This window comes from Symsagittifera roscoffensis, chromosome 7 (genome assembly GCF_963678635.1).
Source record: "Symsagittifera roscoffensis chromosome 7, txSymRosc1.1, whole genome shotgun sequence".
Classification (NCBI taxonomy): Eukaryota; Metazoa; Xenacoelomorpha; order Acoela; family Convolutidae; genus Symsagittifera; species Symsagittifera roscoffensis.
Window position 1 is genome coordinate 33485067 of NC_087068.1, and position 18895 is coordinate 33503961.

At 33.8% G+C, this 18895-nt stretch overlaps 1 protein-coding gene across 2 annotated transcripts in view; it reads left to right on the forward strand.

Moving 5' to 3' along the window:
- The first annotated feature begins 303 nt into the window (after positions 1-303).
- LOC134852169 (NEDD8-activating enzyme E1 catalytic subunit-like) overlaps positions 304-18895 on the forward strand; it is an 84697-nt gene continuing 66105 nt past the window's right edge. For both annotated transcript variants that reach the window (XM_063868480.1, XM_063868481.1), the window contains exon 1: positions 304-612. In XM_063868480.1, coding sequence (XP_063724550.1) covers positions 336-612 — 277 coding nt within the window. In that variant the 5' untranslated portion in view covers positions 304-335. The remainder of the gene's footprint in view (positions 613-18895) is intronic.

Sequence of the window (18895 nt, forward strand, 5' to 3'; positions counted from 1 at the left end):
CCAAGAAAAGTGAATTACACTTGGCTCCCAAAATTAATGGCTTTCAAAATGAAACCTAGTCTCATAAGCACTAATCTAGTCCTAGTTGAGTTCATATTGATATGAATTTCAGCCAGCTAAAAACTATTACCATCATTTGAGCTTTTTTATGCGCGAGCTGCTTTAGAAAAAAGTGGGTTCGTAATATGACAAAACGCTCACTGGCTGTGGTGGGTGGGGTGGGGTGGGGGGGCTGATGTTTGTTTTTTGGAGCCACGTATATAGAAGCTGAGGGTAATTCACTTTTCTCTATTATCACGACAGCCAAGTTCGGATTGTTTTGTAGATAGTTTCGGATGGCAGCTTTCGAAATGATAGAATGTCAGTTCATTGAAGTGCAGAGACTCCTGGAGCGGCCAAGTGCTGCATTCTCAAATGAGAAGATGTTCGAAGCTGACCCGCAGTTGTTTGCAGCGCTGCGAGGCGCCATCCAAATTCTGGTTCTTGGGGCAGGTGGATTGGGATGTGAACTGCTAAAGGACCTGGCGATGTTGGGCTTCGAGAACCTGCACGTGATTGACATGGACACCATCGATCTATCCAATTTGAATCGACAGTTCTTATTCAGATATTGTAAGTAAACGTTTTAGGTCAGGTTTTTTTTGTCAGAGTTCTTTATACAGCCTTTTCTAATCGATATATCCCACTTGATCATTTTAGTTTTTCAAGACAGAAATTATCCTTTTCGCGGTCACCGATGGGGAATGATGGCATTCTAGACAGCTGTGAAATTCCGCTATCTAGAAAGTGTCTGATAAATGGGCTCTTAAAATGAGTTCTTAAATTATTTACAAATCGCGCTAGCGAGCATATTATTATTCTACGAATTCACTTTTATCTAACGCAACTCGCACATAAAAGTGCTCGACAAAGTAATCGCATATGTTCTATTTGCTATAGTTATGGCTAATTTTTGCGGTTAGTCAAGCAACCATGGCGAAGATGCTAGGACATTAAATCATCTGCTAAGTTGCTAATACTATCATTCAGCAAAAGTGTCATCATCAATATAATACGCTCGCTAGCTTAGTTTTAAGAAAATGCGTAGCTTAGAAAATGTTTTAAGAAGCTTATGAATCTGCTGAATTTTATCAAGACATTTTCTAAAGTGCAGTGTTTCACAGTAACCGACAAGGTTTTATGATGTTCGCTAACATTAATTTAAAAAAATTAAGAATAAATTATTGTTAGTGAACATCGTAAGTCAGATTTTTTGTAAGAGTTAATTTTACGGTTTTTCCTAATCGATATACCCGATTCGATCAATGTAGTTTTTCAAGACAGAAATGATTTATTTCGCGCTACTGATGGGGATTAATGACATGCAATGCAATTGGAGCTAGGAGATTCTGCTTTCCAGAAAGTGTTTTGATAAATGAGCTTCGGAATTATTTCAAAAGCTTGCGATCATATTTTTATACTGCGAGTTCACTTTTCTGACACAGTTCGCACAATTGATAGCATAGCATTAGCAATCTGATAGCATTGGCATCTGTTCTGTTTGCTATACTTATGGCTCTTTTTTGCGTTTTCTCAAGCAGTCATTGTGCAGATGCGAGGACGCGAAGTTCCTCGTATCTAGGTCAATTCTTTTTAATCAGTTTTTATTTCGTGTCAAAAAAATCCGTAATAAAAAAATTGACCAATTTTCTGCCAGTGACAAAAGAATTGTATCGTACAACAGTTTTCTTTCCAATATTAAATGGCCGGTTTCTTGATGTATATGTTCTTCTGGCTGAAACTCGATAAAAATAGTAATTAGTTCCAGGGGCGGATCCAGGATTTTCTCCGGGGGGGTTGCGGATTTTCAATAATTTTTCCAAAATTTTGACGACCTTTTTTTTAGGTCGACCAAATTGATTTTTCGAGCTCTCCCAAAGCACTGTTTTGGCCTTATTTTGGCAAAGTTTTCAGCGCCGCAGGCAAATTTTTGAAAAAACAGTCAAAAAAGCCGTTTTTGGGCACTTTTTGAAAAATTTTGACAAAAGAATCGCGTTTTTTTCGGCGCGCGCTCCCCCTCAAAGTTAGTATATAATGGCGCCGAAGGCGCCTTCAGAAAAATTTTAGGGTCGGTCGGCTAAAAATGGATTTCTGAAAAAGTATGAAAGGGGGGACCCTTTGGGTTGGCAGGGGGTCGAATCCCTGAGGGCCCGCCCCCCCCCCTAAATCCGCCCCTGTACACATACCATTGTAGCCCGTGTAAGCTGAAGTTCGATACTTCATGATGTTATTCCCTCTTCCCTCCCTTGCCGCATGGTTTTTCAACCCAAATACTTTCCTAAATCGATTATAGCGCGAAGTACCCACCTCACTTATTTTTGATGCTAATTGGGTTCAATCCGGGAATCATCGAAGTGCACATGCCATTGTAGCACGTTTAAGATGAAGTATTGAGAGTTTTTAATCTGATCTTTTTATCATCTTGAAATTTTGAGATCAAGGAAGGTTTGATTCTTTTCTGATTGATCAGAACTATGGTTGGGGACAAGTTTGGTTGATGGGGGACTGGTGTTTCTTTCTTGGAACAATGTACATAGAATCTGAGTAAGGTAATGGCTCTGTGCGGGAATCGAAAGCCCGCCATGAGGACGAGGCTCACATATTCTAACCACTAAACCAAAGAGTCTTGATAAAATAGATGATTGAACATAAGTTAAACCAAAACAAAGTTCGATACTTCATGATGTGATTCTCTCCTCCCTCATTTACAAAATCATTTTTCCACCCAAATACTCTCCTAAATCGAGTATATCGCCAAGTACCCACCTCAATTAACTATGATGCTAGTTTGGTTTAATCCGGGAATCAGCGAACTACACATAAAGGGGCGGATCTAGGATCTAGGGTTTTATCGAGGGGGGATTTTCAAAAAAAATTCGAAAATTTCGATGACCTTTTTTTTTTCAGGTCGACCAAATTGATTTTTCGAGCTCTCCCAAAGCACTGTTTTGACCCTATTTTGGCAAAATTTTGTGCGCCGCAGGCTAAATTTTTGAAAAAACTGAAAAAAGCCGTTTTTGGGCACTTTTTGAAAAATTTTGACAAAAAAATCGCGTTTTTTTTGGCGCGCGCTCCTCCTCAAAGTTAGTATATATTGGCGCCAAAGGCGCCTTTAGAAAAATTTTAGGGTCGGTCGACCAAAAATGGATTTCTGAAAAAGTATCAAAGGGGGGACCCTTCGGGTCGGCAGAGTGGAACCTGATCTAAACTACATTTTATGATTGGATAATTTAGATATTTTACCAATGTAAAGTATTTAATATTAACCAATCATGATCCATCTAACTAACAACCCACTTATTTGTAAGTGCTGAAGTTACTTGTAATTTCAGCACCAGAGAGATTTGAATTTAACTTAGAAATTAGTTGGACTCTCCCGAGCACTTCAGCAGCCGCAATAAACCAGTATACCCTAGATCTATTGAGCCTAGCAGAGACTAGTTAAACAACCTGAGACTAGATAGTATAAGAGTAAGATTAGGATCGGTATTAGACTAAGAAGTTGCACGAATCTATCCGGCCGAAAATAAGATAGCGTGACGAGCAGACGGTGTACCCTATCCGAAATTACTCTATGAGTTAACCACATAGGTCCTAACTCATCTGGTGCGACCATAAGTCTCGAACAAGACCTTAATAGCTTAGAATTAACCAAAATAGATTAGAAATTAGACAAAAACATTTACAAAATGTTATACGACAATAATTTAATCGAAATGTCTCTACGACTCAATAGATCAGAGCCAATATTCCGAACCATAACAGAACTACCCGGAATTGGAAGAAGACCTCGAACCAGAGACGACATACGACAAAGTAGAAACTTGCCATATAGCTATATGATAGTTCGGCAAAAGCCAGAACAAACTTTTATATTTAGAATACTACTAGCAATGAATTTAGATTTTCATTTACAAACATAAAACCTTGAAGTTAAACTTCAAAATCATTTCAGGCGCTAAACAAAATTATTAATATACAATAACGATTGATAAAAAGATCTAAGATCGTTTTCCTAAATTCTGCAGTAATATACAAAACATGTTTGAAAAATATTTATTGAAAAATAAAAAATAAAAATTAGTAGCATGACAATAAATGGTTAGTAATCATAAATCATCCTGTTGTTCCAGCTCCATCATCTAAAACATAACAGCAATCATAAACCCACTAATATCATCAAAACACTAAATCTTTCCTTTACACACATTAAAAATTTTATTAAAACTTAAATTCACTTAATTTTAAAACCAGATCATCAAGGCTTATCCTTGGATCTTAAATCATTTTCTACTTAATTAAATTTCAAATTTGATCATCAAGGCTTATCCTTGGATCAAACAGAACAACTTTGTTCTCCCCCACCCACTTAATTAGTGTCTAACGACCTCAAACGTCGATTCACTACCCAACCCTTTCTAAATACCTAAGACTAATAGAAATTTTTAAACAAAACTAATCATTCAAATTAGGATAAACAGTGAAGAACTTCGGTTATTCATCCTTCACTTGACCCCCCCTCTTAACAGACCCAGGATAAATCTTAGACTTAGTAAGTTTAAAATAGTACCTAACGAACTACTCGCGTTCTAATTATACCTGAACCTTGTGGATCGATTTACTATTCTCCAACCCTTGAACACAATCACTACCCCTAAGTAAGATTAAGTAAGTTAACACCTTAACTTATACTAGCCACGAGAAAGTAAAAAATCATTCTTCGGAATCGATATACTTTTCTCTCCAACCCTGAACAAATAGACCCAGGTTAAGCTAACCAAAAAATCGTAAGAACTAACAGTTTAAGAAAATAGAAACCATTTAACAACCTTTTGCATCCGTCATCCTAAACCTTATGTCATTTAAAAACCTAGGAAATAAACAAACAATCGTTTTACACAATTGTGAAATAGATAACAAAAAATACGACCTTGTAATCACACCTCATACACAAACAGTTGGATACATTCGAACAAAACGACAAACACTAAAAAGAAAAATAATAACTAAACAAAGACAAATAACACGAAAAAGATTTTCAAAAAATCGAAACGCATTTTCAGAATCAGAAACCAACAGTTTAGACGAACTTTACAAACTAAAAGAATCAATAGATAAAAATTGCCCAATTCACGATCAATTATATTTCTCTGACTCAGAAACAACTTCAAATTCATCAAAAAGAGGAAAAAGAAGAATAAAAAAGCAGTATAAACACAAACCAGTACATTTATACAATTGGAATCAACCAATTAGACACATTGATAATTACATATTAACAGTCATCGAACGAAAAAATGAGCTCAACGCACACCCCAGGTGAAGAAAGTCCAGATGATGATGAAATCTTTCCTTTTATAGTAGATGCAGATACCGATAGAGGACAGCATATATTTTGCAAAAATCTACTATTAAATTTATTTGAACCCGGAATCAGTCCATGTAAAACAGAGTTCCCAGATGTAAAAATCAAAAGACAAATCATAGACCACTACTTAAAAGATATATGCAACATAACACAACAATATGGAATCTACTCCATAGAATTCACCTCACCAAACCATAATAATAGAAAATATACAATTCAAACAGACGATCTTGATTTAGAATTTTCAAAAGTTTTTTCAGAATATATAAAAAGCATCCAATATCATAACTCACAAAGAGCAAACTCCATATTCACCAATGAAGTTTTCGCAATAATATATAGTTATATTTCGATATTAGAAAACGAAATCCCAATAACAAATGTCTCACCGACAGAAACATCTAAACATTTGAAAGTACGACATGAAATCACACTACTCTCTAGTTATTTAAACATCATTAAAGAAAATTTCACGAAAGACGACGTTTCACAACATACAAAACACGATCTACAAAAAATTTTGGCATGGTTCATAATAGATTATTTCACACACAATATTGATTTAATTGCACAAGCAAGAAAAAATTTTAGACCCCAAAACTCGAACGATGATACCGCTATCACAGAACAATCAGATTATGTTTGGGACCCCGAATGGTCTCATCCCACATTTATAAACTTCCCACAATCAATCTCAAGTCAAGCAATAAGTACGATATCTTACATAAGAGATTATGTAAAAGTAATACCATTAACTATTGATGCAACACCATTAAACTATAATACATTTTTGCCCGATACACAAAATAATAGTTTAAACTCTACAGTCATACACAATGAAAACCTCAATGGAACTAGGAATCTTACTCAACAAGATATCCAGACACCATCACACTTCATAAATGAAGAAATTGTACACACAACAACTACACAACAAAGTATTTCACCAATACGCCCAAATTTAACAACACCAAGAAATACAAATCCTTCACAAACACAGGTAACCTTACAATCAACCGTTAAACCTTCGGTTGCCCCTAAATATTCACATATGGATTACCAAACATACAGACCTATGACAATACCATCAAAAACACGCAAAACATTCACTAGAAACAACTTTACAGACCATAATTATAATTATACACATCCATCAAAAACATATAATCAACCACAAAGAAATTTTAAACAATATACAAGATCTCGAAATTGGGATAACCCAATGACCCAACCTAATTCAATAAATTTCCAAACAAATCCTCCACAGGATCACAGTGAAAATTACCCATTTTTTCAACAAAATAAAAATAAAAAACAGACATCTTATCAAATGGATTATTTATCCTCAGATGATGATTTCTTACAACCAGATATATTTGCACCAAATACTCAAGAATATCGTAGACAAGGAATACAGAGAACACGTACAAATCATAGAAATTTTTCTCCACAACCAATAGATGCACAACATCAACAACCAATTCAACAACAAAATCTAATTAATACACAATCTTTTCAACCAATTCAACAACAAAATCCAATGACTGCACACTCGTATCAAGCATCACAAATGCAAAATGAAATACCACTCCCATATTATCTCCAGCAACATGAAATAACAAGAAACCAACTTTCAAATTTTTCTCAAATGCCAAATGCAGCAGAATCATTACAAATGACAATGAATCCATACCTTATGGGTGGATCATCAATAACATCAAACAAACCCTTAATGGTTTTCACAGGAACAGACCCTGAATACTCTGTAGAAGATTATTTAAATGCAGTAACAGCAAACCTGATTTTAAATATTGGACCTGAACCAATTAATACGCCACTACATCAAAATTGGATACATCGACGCACAGCGTTAATACAAACAACCTTAGATGGCGCAGCCCAAAAATGGTTTTCAGTACTACCTCTAGAAATAAAATCAAACTGGAAAAGGTTTACACAAGAATTTTCAAAAATGTTTGACTCCGAAAGAAACAAACAACAACAAAGAGTTTTATGTAATGAAATTCGCAGATTACCAAACGAAACCATCAAGCAAATAGCAGTACGAATCGAAACACTAGTTCGAAAAGCATATTCACTAAATACGCACGACTATAAAAACACAAAGATGACAGAAATCTTAATGATGACCTTAACACCACAATTAAGGAAAATAGCAATAAAAAAGAGAGCATCCCATCCTTCTTCAATTCGAGAACCCGATTTAGATTTTCGAAAACTAGTAGACAAATTAGAACAAGCAGAAATCACGATGAAACTAGAAGAAACAGAAAATCTGAAATTACAATACGTTAACAGAATTGAAACGACTCCCACTAATATTAATAATATACAGGAATCAGAGACAGACCTCGTTGAAAAAATCACTGAAATACTCAATATTTACGAAAAGAACCCAAACTTCAAAGGCAAACCATCTTTCAAAAAATGGTGTAATTATTGCCGACGATACGGACATAGTATTTCCGAATGTAGACAAAAACAGCAAGACAATCAAAATAAACCTCAAAAATATAAAGAACCAAATAAATCATTCTATCAATACATGAAAAAAGATCAAAACCTACCGAACAAAACAGTCTACAGCAACAACAGTTCAGGAAAACCACTCCCGAACAATACAAACCATACAAGAAATCAATCACCATATAACTCAAGTTATAGAGGACGATCACCAGAACGAAGAAACACGAATAATTCATCACAAAATCACTACAATAGACCAAATAGTCGAAATAACTACTCCAGATCAAATTCAAATACACAACGATTTGTTTCTAGATCTAATTCCCAATCAAGAAATAACTACTATCCAAACAACCAATCACGAAATTCATCATACAATAGGAATAGAAACTACTCCTATAATCGAAATAGAAGTTATTCAAACAACCGAAACCAGAATTACCCGAACAATCGATCAAGGAATAATTCATATAATAGATCGAACTATAACAGACCAAACAATAATTACCAAAACAGATCGCGAAATAATTCACAAAATCGACACTCAAGTTATAATAATCGTTATAGAAATTATTCCCAATCACCACACCGGAATAATAATAACTATAATAATTCTAATAATCGCCACAGAAGTAGTACACCTAAACATCAAAGACAAATCAATCAAGTACAGTCTAATCCAGAAACAACATCAGACCCTCCAGGTATTGATGACACAGTAACTGATACGTTACAACTCAATCAAATAAACTGTACATCATCAGATTCAGAAAGTGATACTGAAAACACTCTTTCTATCAATATGATAAAAGTCGAAAATGACTATGAATCTGTCATATATGAACAACCCTTTTCATCACACATATATGAAAATCAATCAGAATTTCTTCAAAATTATTACACTACACCCATAAATTCCACACCAACGACGCAAGAAACAAATGAAATTAACACTACAAATCAAACCAATAAAAATACCAAAACAAAATGCTTGAATACAAACCACATTTATCAAAATATACAAAAAGAACAACCCAAAGAAAAAATTTGGACAATACCATTTCTCTTAGAAAGCCCAAGAAATAAAGAATTTCAACCACCAGACCTTGAAATAGATTTTTTAATCGATTCAGGAGCAGAATCAAACATAATAAACATCCCCACATGGAATGAAATAAAAACTTTACACCCAAAGCTAACACCTCTTGAAACCTCCAGTAAGCTAGCAACAGCACAAGGATCAACATTGATAAACTACGGAAAAATCCAATTATTTCTCCTCCCCACCAGAACAATGGAGCAAAGCAAAATTTTAAATAAGCCATTTAAACAAATATTCCATATCACTGACATTAAATATAATATCATTGGAATACCATTTATTTCGAAGTACATACCAACAATTAACATACTAAGTAGTAAAATATTAATCAAAGATAAATATACAAAAACAAAAGAAACATCCTTAACATTTTTTCAAAGATTAAATAAACAACCACCATTCTTTTCAAAATTCTACCCGATATTTAACCAACAAAGAAAACACCTAAAACCACTATCAGGAAATATCTATAATTTTTCAATCAAACAAGTTCACCAATATGATAAAGAACAAAACAAACAAAAATTTTATATGTCAGAATTTGAATTCAAACCTATTCACAAATTTTTCAAAATCACAATCTCATCCATAAAATATTTGAAAAATTCGAATTCCGATATCATTTCCTTACATGTCTATAACAATACACCTTACCAAGTAACATTACCTTTAGGACTTTTAGGATATTGTGAAACCAACGCTACAATATCACCAATACACGAAAAAGCCTATCGCGTAAATAATATACTCCAATTATTAGATATTTGTCAATCTACAATTCTTAATGAAGAATTATCTATAAATAATATAATAAGTAACGAAAATAGAAATACGGATTATTTCACAAAAACTCCATATTTCAAACCTACATTCAACATAAGTAACTACACAGAGGACCAACAGAAATTTTTAACAATGTTTAATTTCCAACATTCACAAATAACACAAGACGAATTCGAAAAGTTAGCCAAACAGCTAATTGAATATTCATCAGTCTATGCAACATCAAAATTCGATGTTGGAAAAATCAGTTCATCACTACATCTCCCGTTAAAACCAGACGCAGTTTTCAAAAAACAGAGAGCAAGTAAAGTACCAATTCACTTACATGATAAAGTAAACAGATTACTCGACATTTTAGAACAATACAACATTATATCACCAGTAAACAAAGAAGAACAACCAAAAGGCAACACATTTATCAACCCCGTTATCATTCTAGCTAAAGGAGAATCATTAAAAATCGTTCTCGATGCTAGATACCTCAATTCACTTATAGATGAATCAAAATGTAATTGGCCCATTGAACCAATACAAGTTATTTTAACAAAAATAAACGGCAAATACTTTACAACCGCCGATATGAATAGTGCATACAATCAAATGCCACTAGATGAACAATCACGACGTTTGACACAATTTGTTATCGGAAACCAACAATATGAATTCAACCGCTTATTCTATGGAATATCCATAGGACCAGCAGCATTTTCAGCTTTTATGAGCAAAATTTTTAGACCACTAATACTCAAGAAAAACGCAATCACTTATTTAGACGATGTTTTTATGCAATCACAAACAAAAGACGAAATGTTCAATGTTTTAGAAAAATATCACCAAATACTTCAGAACGAAAATCTGAAGGCCGCCCCCGATAAATCACACTTCTTTTTGACAAGAGTTAAATTCTTAGGACATAATATAGAAAGAAAAACAATCACTCCATTGAAATCACGCATTGACGCTATTCAAAAACTTCAACCACCAACAAATAAAAAGAAAATCCAAGAATTTCTTGGAATGTTAAACTTTTTAAGTAAATATGTTTATAAAATGCAATTATATCTACGACCATTTTATAACATCCTTAGACAACAAAATAATTTTGAATGGAACACAGAACATCAAACACGATTTGAAGAAATAAAGAAACTTTTAACTGAACAAATTTCAAACACAATTCCAGATTCAAATCAACCATTTTATGCAATGTGCGATGCTTCGAACTTTGGCATCGGTGCAGCACTATTACAATCACATAATGGTACAAATAAAATGAACCTCATATCAGCAAATTCTCGATTATTCACTCAAGCAGAGCTACGACTCTCAACTCTAATGAGAGAATGTACAGCCATAATATATACACTGACAGAATATGAATTTCTGATACTTGGATCAAAACATCCCACAGTTTTATTCACAGACCATAAACCAATCATCTTTCTTTTTACACAAAAATCTAACCCAAACCACCGAGTTTACAGATTTCAACTAATTCTAATGAAATTTCCAAACTTACATATAGTTTGGACTGCAGGAAAAAATCTTGCATTACCAGACACCTTAAGTCGAAATACACCACCTGAATTACTTACACGAAAAACAACAGTTGAAATACCCAAAAACATAAAATTCTACCTTGCAGAAAACGAAACATCACCCCGATTGGAATGCAAATATGCAGTAAAAACTGATATTGAACAATCACAAATAAATAATTTACAACATTTCCCACTTTATTTAGATTGTCAAAATAATCATTATGAAGTTGATTTACTTGGAACATCAACTTTCAAACCAATCCCATATTCTCAATGGATAAAAAATAACACCCAACAAAAAAGAACAAAACAACACCCGCCTAAAAAACACCATTTTCCACTAATTGAAAAAGAAGATTTAACTGATAAAATAAATTTATCAGGACCACAAACAAATGATTCAAAATACACAATAAATCAAGTTTTTGACCTTCACGACCCACTTGATACAATACCCTTATCTAAATTAGAAATCGAAAACATTTTTCTCCCTCCAACAGAAACGATTACAATTTCAACACTGAAACAATATCAAAATCTTGACCCGATAATTAGACAACTAAAATCATGGCACAAATATAAAACTAAACCTGTCAAGGCAGATTCAACCATTCTAGGAAATAAAACACTCCTCCGATACTTTCGTAAATTTAACAACACAACAATTAACGAAAATACAGACCTTTTAGAGTATAACCTGAATGAATCTACAGTTCCCTGTCTCCCTTTAAGTATGATTCTTATAGCTTTTAATATTTCACATACACAAAATATTAAAGGACACTCTGGATCAGAAAAAACATATTCAAATTTTATACAAAATTTTTACTTCCCAAATGCACCAATTTGGATAAAAGTACTATGCAATGACTGTATAGTATGTCAACTAAATAAACCTTACCCAAATCAAAAACAAATAGCACAAAAACAAGATTTTAAAGGACAAAGCTTGTACTTTAACCATCGTATCTCATTTGATACCAAAGGACCAATTTCACCCTCATCCGAAGGAAACTCCTACATTATGGTAATTGTTGACGCATTTACACATTATGTAGCAATTAACCCAGTACCACATTGTAACGCTTATTACGCTTACACAACACTCTATGAACACTGGATAGCAAAATTCGGACTACCAGAAATCTTAGTTACAGACAACGGTACAGAATTCATAAATAATGAAATAATCACACTATGTCATTTATATAACATTAAACACAAACCACGTACATCTCATGCACCTTGGACAAACGGCTTAGTCGAAGGTATGAACCGTTCATTACAAGAATATCTTAGATGTATCATCAACGGAAATGATACAAAATATACCGAATGGTCAGCAGATGTAAAATTATTTCCCTTAGCATATAATTCACAAATTACGACAACTTTAGGAATGTCACCATACGAAATGGTTTTTAACCAAAAGCCACGCAAACCAATAATGTTTACAGCAAATTCTCATAAAAACGCACAAGGTTATTGTCAACCAAATAAAGACTCAATTTGTTATAACCTACCTTTACATACACACGATGAAGATCATTTTCATCACCCACAAATTCTTAAACTAGCCTCCGGTACACACACCGAATGGATTTTAAACAGAGATAAAAAACACAATGAAATTTATCAAAAAATAACAAAAAAGTTATTACAATGACAAAACATTAATGAACAAATCAATTCACGTTTTACACCAGCCTCCGATTTAAAAATTGGAACATTTGTTTTAATACCTAATTTTAATACTCAAAAAGGAATTTCTAAAAAATTACAACCCCTTCGAAAAGGACCATACCAAATAATTGCAAAACCCACTGATGTCACATATAAAATTACCGACTCAAACAAAAAAGAAATCGTTCAACATCGAAACAACCTATTACCTTATTACCCAAAAGAATACGCACTCCGCGAATTAACTCAATTATATTCTTTCACAGGATTAAAAATCATTCAGAATGAACCACATCTGAAAAACACAGAACAAAATGATAACCCCACCGAAAATCAAAACACAAAAACCGCCACCAAAAACAATACACAAAACCATAAAGAATCCCCAAAACAAAGAAAAAATAGAAAAATGATCGAACAAATAATACCCCAAGAACAAATTGACAAATCAGAAAATAGAAAAACAACAAGACTCCGAAATCAACCACGTAAAAACTATAAAATATTCATCCCCCAATCTAAAATTTTAAAGAAAGTGGAATTTCAAAAGTAATTTTAACATTATACTTCACTATCTTGAAACCTTTGAAACATTTTTCATTTACATTTTTCAAAATAACATGCTGACAAGTACGCAATAATTCTAGTTCAAAATAGACCAATAGAATTCATCCAATCCGTCACTTTCTCTAACTCAAACTAAGACCAATTAGACGAATCATGTAGAACTCCAGGCACATCTATAACTATAACTTTACGACCTCCAGGTCAAAAATAAGCAAACCACTCGAACTTGACAACTAAAATAAATATCACCATAATACCGTACCCCTCCCTTATCTAATAACCCAAAGATCAACAATATTTCCCCAACTCAGACCACGAATACCCCCAAAACAAATTTGTTAACTTAGCCTAAAGTAACAAAACGAACATTTTAATTAGCCTAAAGTATAAAAATCTCACCATACCCCGGATCATTTGACAAGCAAAAATAAAGAAAAAGACGACCTCCCAGTCACCATGAAAATTGCCCCCAACAATTTTTTACAAAACTCAACCCACTTGTCAAAAAACTAATAAATAATCCGACCACACTTGAAAATCGCCTCAAACAGCAAAAAATATTCGACCAAGAGATCATTTCTTAAATGCTCTTCTCTCAATCAGTTACTCAAATACTCATAAATCTTAAACATTTTTTTACAATATTTGAAACCTTTATAATATTTCTTTTTGATATACTTGAATCTTTTCTAATAATCCTAATCATTTTTTGTAACATTTTTTTAATTTTCTACACTCTACTCGAACTATTCCTCCAACTTTCCAAAACCCTTGATTATATCCACAGGTACGATTTATACAACTTGTCTAAATGATACGAACAATTTTCAGTAGAACTGATATTTTTTTATTGTTTGTAATTTTCATAACATTTTTATCATCCCTCATTTTGACAATATGCAAATGTATAAAGAAAGCAATCCTCACATTTGCCCTAGCAACAATACTTCTAATTCTTTTTTTGGAAGAATATTATAATAAACACAAAAATTCCCACTAAAGTAACAATTCAAAAATCCATCAAAAATTGCTACCCAACAGTCACAGAATCAGTCTTCACCGACATCATCCCAAGATAACCCAACACCACCTTCAACTACTCAAAATCCTCAAACATCTACACGAATTTCTTTTCAAGACAATCCATACACTTTTGAAGAACGACATACTCGTTTATCAGAACCACTAGAACCAGTTCAACGACAAGCACCTTTAAGCGAACCAACATATAACCTATACCCAACACTACCACAAGAACTAAGTAGATTAAGAAATCGTAGTCAAAACCAAAATACAGTCGAAATAAATAGACAAATTATACATCCTCGACGAAACAGAAATTCTCAAACTCCCCGAGTTCATTTTGATATACCTCAATCCCCATCACAAACCACTCCAGAAAACCCCATTGGTATATTACCAGAAACCCCTACGCTTCTTTCACAACGTAGCACCTCAAGCCTACCATCAGATTACTTAGGTTCAACACCAACATCTGAACAAATACGTGAAAATCCCTTTAATCCCCCAAACCAAGCATCACGACTACCATATTGGACAACACATTCATTTACACAAGGCGAATTAAATTTAGTCAATGACCCAATAGATATTTCTACGGATACAACAACATCCTCATCACTACCAGAAACATTATCACTACCATCAACACCATCAATAAGCCAGATTTCACCACCACCTTTTAACTTAAATTTTCCAAATAATCTCGACGCCAGATATCGAGAACAATCATCAACAAATATCCCTTTAAGACTAGATTGGAATACATTTACAGCACCTCCACCATTATTTGGACAACATCAAGAAAGTAACCGCCTTCATAACTGGGCACTTAATAGATTACAATATCGCCAAGATATTCACAACGATATCCGTGATCACAATATTCAAATACTCCAACAAAACAGTTTACAATTAAAGTTTGAAATCACAGTTAAATTAAATAATATTACCCAACATCCCTACCCATTAAATCCACCTAACATAACAGCTCAATCACTACCACCACCGTTTATAACTACTGAAGTAATATACAAATACGACAGATATACCAAAAACACAATTGGCTACATTACATTTTATAATCCATACTCAGGATTATCATACACATGTATATTCTAAAATTATTAATTTTTCTCCAACTCCTTTTTCTAGTAATCTCAAACCAAAACATAAACCCTTCTCCTCGTACAGGACCACAAGATTTATTAGTAACACATTACGATTGTGAAGAAAATGAACAAAAAACACTACATAAATATGCAATAAATCAAGTATCACAATGTGAAACAGAACCACAAGCTATAGAAACCACAGATGTAATAGCAACACTCTATTCAAAAGCCCGAGCAACAACAGTTACAGGTTATAAATTCACAGCAACATTTTCCGAAAAGAAAGTACATTGTTCACAAGTCTCGAACGGAAACAAAAACCGACTTGACCATGAATCATTCTATCAGAGTAATATAGAACGTCTTTTACATCTCAATCCCGACGATTGTAAAAATGAATTACTTAGACTAAACATCACACAAAATAAAAACTCCCAAAGAAAGTTAGTTAACTTTCAAGTTTTTTCAGACTCTGTACATCAATCACAACTTGAAAGACACCAAGGACATATAAAACTAGACGAAAAATACCCGTATAACGGCGCACACGGACGATTAACCTATGACCTACACGATAAACATTGGATACCACACATTGGTATAAATGACCCATCAAACTGCAAAGCAGACACAAAAAATAAAGGATACCAAGAAATAATGTTTTTCGATTGGAAAATACAACTCGAAAAAATACAACTAACACGAGATTTATCAGACAATACAATGATCTATCAAGGAATCCGATTACCTTGTAAAAATGATCAAGGTTATTGCGACCCTACAACGAGAACACAAGCAACAATTGTTTGGTTCCCCGAAGATACATGTACAACATTTCAAGTAGCAAAAATACACGCTCGTATGATAAAATTTCACGAAAAATATTTTATACAATCAATTCCATATGAACAAGTCCATCCATCACGAAAACTAAGTTCTGATTTTAGAAACATAGACAATATAGAAAATAAATTGACACGTTTTCAAATATATCAAGAAACAGAACTTGCATGTAAATACAGGAATCCACTTCACAGAACACAATACTCTGAAATATTAGTTGAATACGAAAAAGGATTCGACATGACCACTGGAAAAGTAAAAATCGACCCATATGCCACAGGTCATCCTCTAAACGAAGGAACATCCTATATACCAGTTAATTTTGAAAAAAGCAACGGACAACCTGGTGGACATCTAAAACCCCATGACACCAGAAGCACACGCTTACAAGAATTATCACTAATGAATACTACATATTTCGGTAATATCCACTATGATATTCATTTAGATATGAAACTAGATTATACAATTAGCCGAATTTTTCAAGAAATGTCACTCTCCGAATTAGAAACACTACACCAACTATGCGAATTAGAACGAACACAAATATTACAATCACTTGCACTTGCAGTATTAAAAATACCCTATGCAGGATACTTATTATCTGGAAATAGATCAAATTTTTTAGACTATGAAGGAAACATCTTATGGTTTTATACTTGTACAAAAAAAGTATCACCACTATACGTTTTTGAAGATAAACGATGTTATAAAAGAATCCCTATCTTTTATAAAAATAAAGTACATTTCGTGGATACACTTTCACGAAGAACCTATTTCTGGGATACCGCAGTCCCATGTGGATCAGAAAACAGCCACAATGTAGTACAACTAAACCCTGATGAAAATAAATATTATCTTCTCACTCCATACCCCACATTAATGCAATCACTCAAAAAATTTTCACCAGAAAGCATTCGCGCTATTGCTCGAAACCCAAATATAGACTTACAATCAATAGGAATCTATTCCAAATCAGATATTCAACATCACATTAGAACACAACAATTCCAAGAATTATTAACACAAATGGACACTATACAAAGACAATCAATAGACCAAAATTTACGCAAACTTGCAGAAACCGCAGGATTTGCCGATATCTACACGCAAGACTATAGCGGATATTTTAAAGACATTAAAGATTATATATATCTAAACGGTGAAAAATACCGTCCCCAAGATATATCACCAATTAACATTTTTAGCTTTGTTACACTCAAAAATGAGATCCTCGATTTTCTAGGATGGCCTTACTACATCTTAGAAAAATTGACTATTTTATACGCAATGTTTAACTTTATTGGATTTCTTTTCTCACTTTTAAAAGGAATCTACAACACATGTGCTATACACACACAAGTAAACAGACAAGCAAGCGTAGCACGCATACTCTTTGCAGGATTTTTTGGAATCTTTTCTACATCTATAAACAAAATTCTTTTAGACGCACAAATAAAAGAATATAACACAAAAATAACAACACGACAAAATACATACGATGAAGAACATAACAATGTAGACATAACGCCAACGGCACCACAATTACCACCCCTACCAAATAATCATCCACTATCCCTAGTCCCACGAAATTTTCGAAATTTAGCCATCACACATAATCCAAATTTTCGACTCACCACATCACAAAGTCCCATTCAACATATAATGACACACCAGTCACAAGATGATAATACTTATGAACAAATTATTGAACAACCCCATACCACCGCTTTTCAGTCTCAAAATAATCATTTTTTTAGCCCACGATGAGCCGCCAACTTGGATCACTACACCGATCACATTCCCACCCAACCAATCTTACCTCTCCAATCCCAATAATACCACTTTTTGCTTTTCCGCCACCCGATTTTCCATCTAGTAATGTAACATCAGGCATGAATTCCGACACTAATTCACACATCTCAGTTTTATATTCCATCTCACAACTAAATAACCCGAATATTGAAACCCCCGATGAATTTGCCGACTCAGAACCATCCCCATCCAATAATTTTCATAACTCTTCTAATTTTTCTCAACCCCCTTTTCAACCCATATTATCCAATAACCCTGACCAAATCACCCCCACACCCTCTTATGCTTCCCAAGTTACCCCAACCTACTCCTCATACCATTCTGACCAATCATCTCATTCTCCAGACACCCCCCGAATCTCCCCAGAGCTAGATAATTTTATTACCCTTCAACAACAACCCTACCACCTTAATACCCCAACCATAAACCAAATATCCTCCACTATAAATTCATCCAACCCCCCTACCCCTACACCCTCTTCAAATTATACAGATTCATTAGCACCATCATCCACATCAACTGAATCTTCACT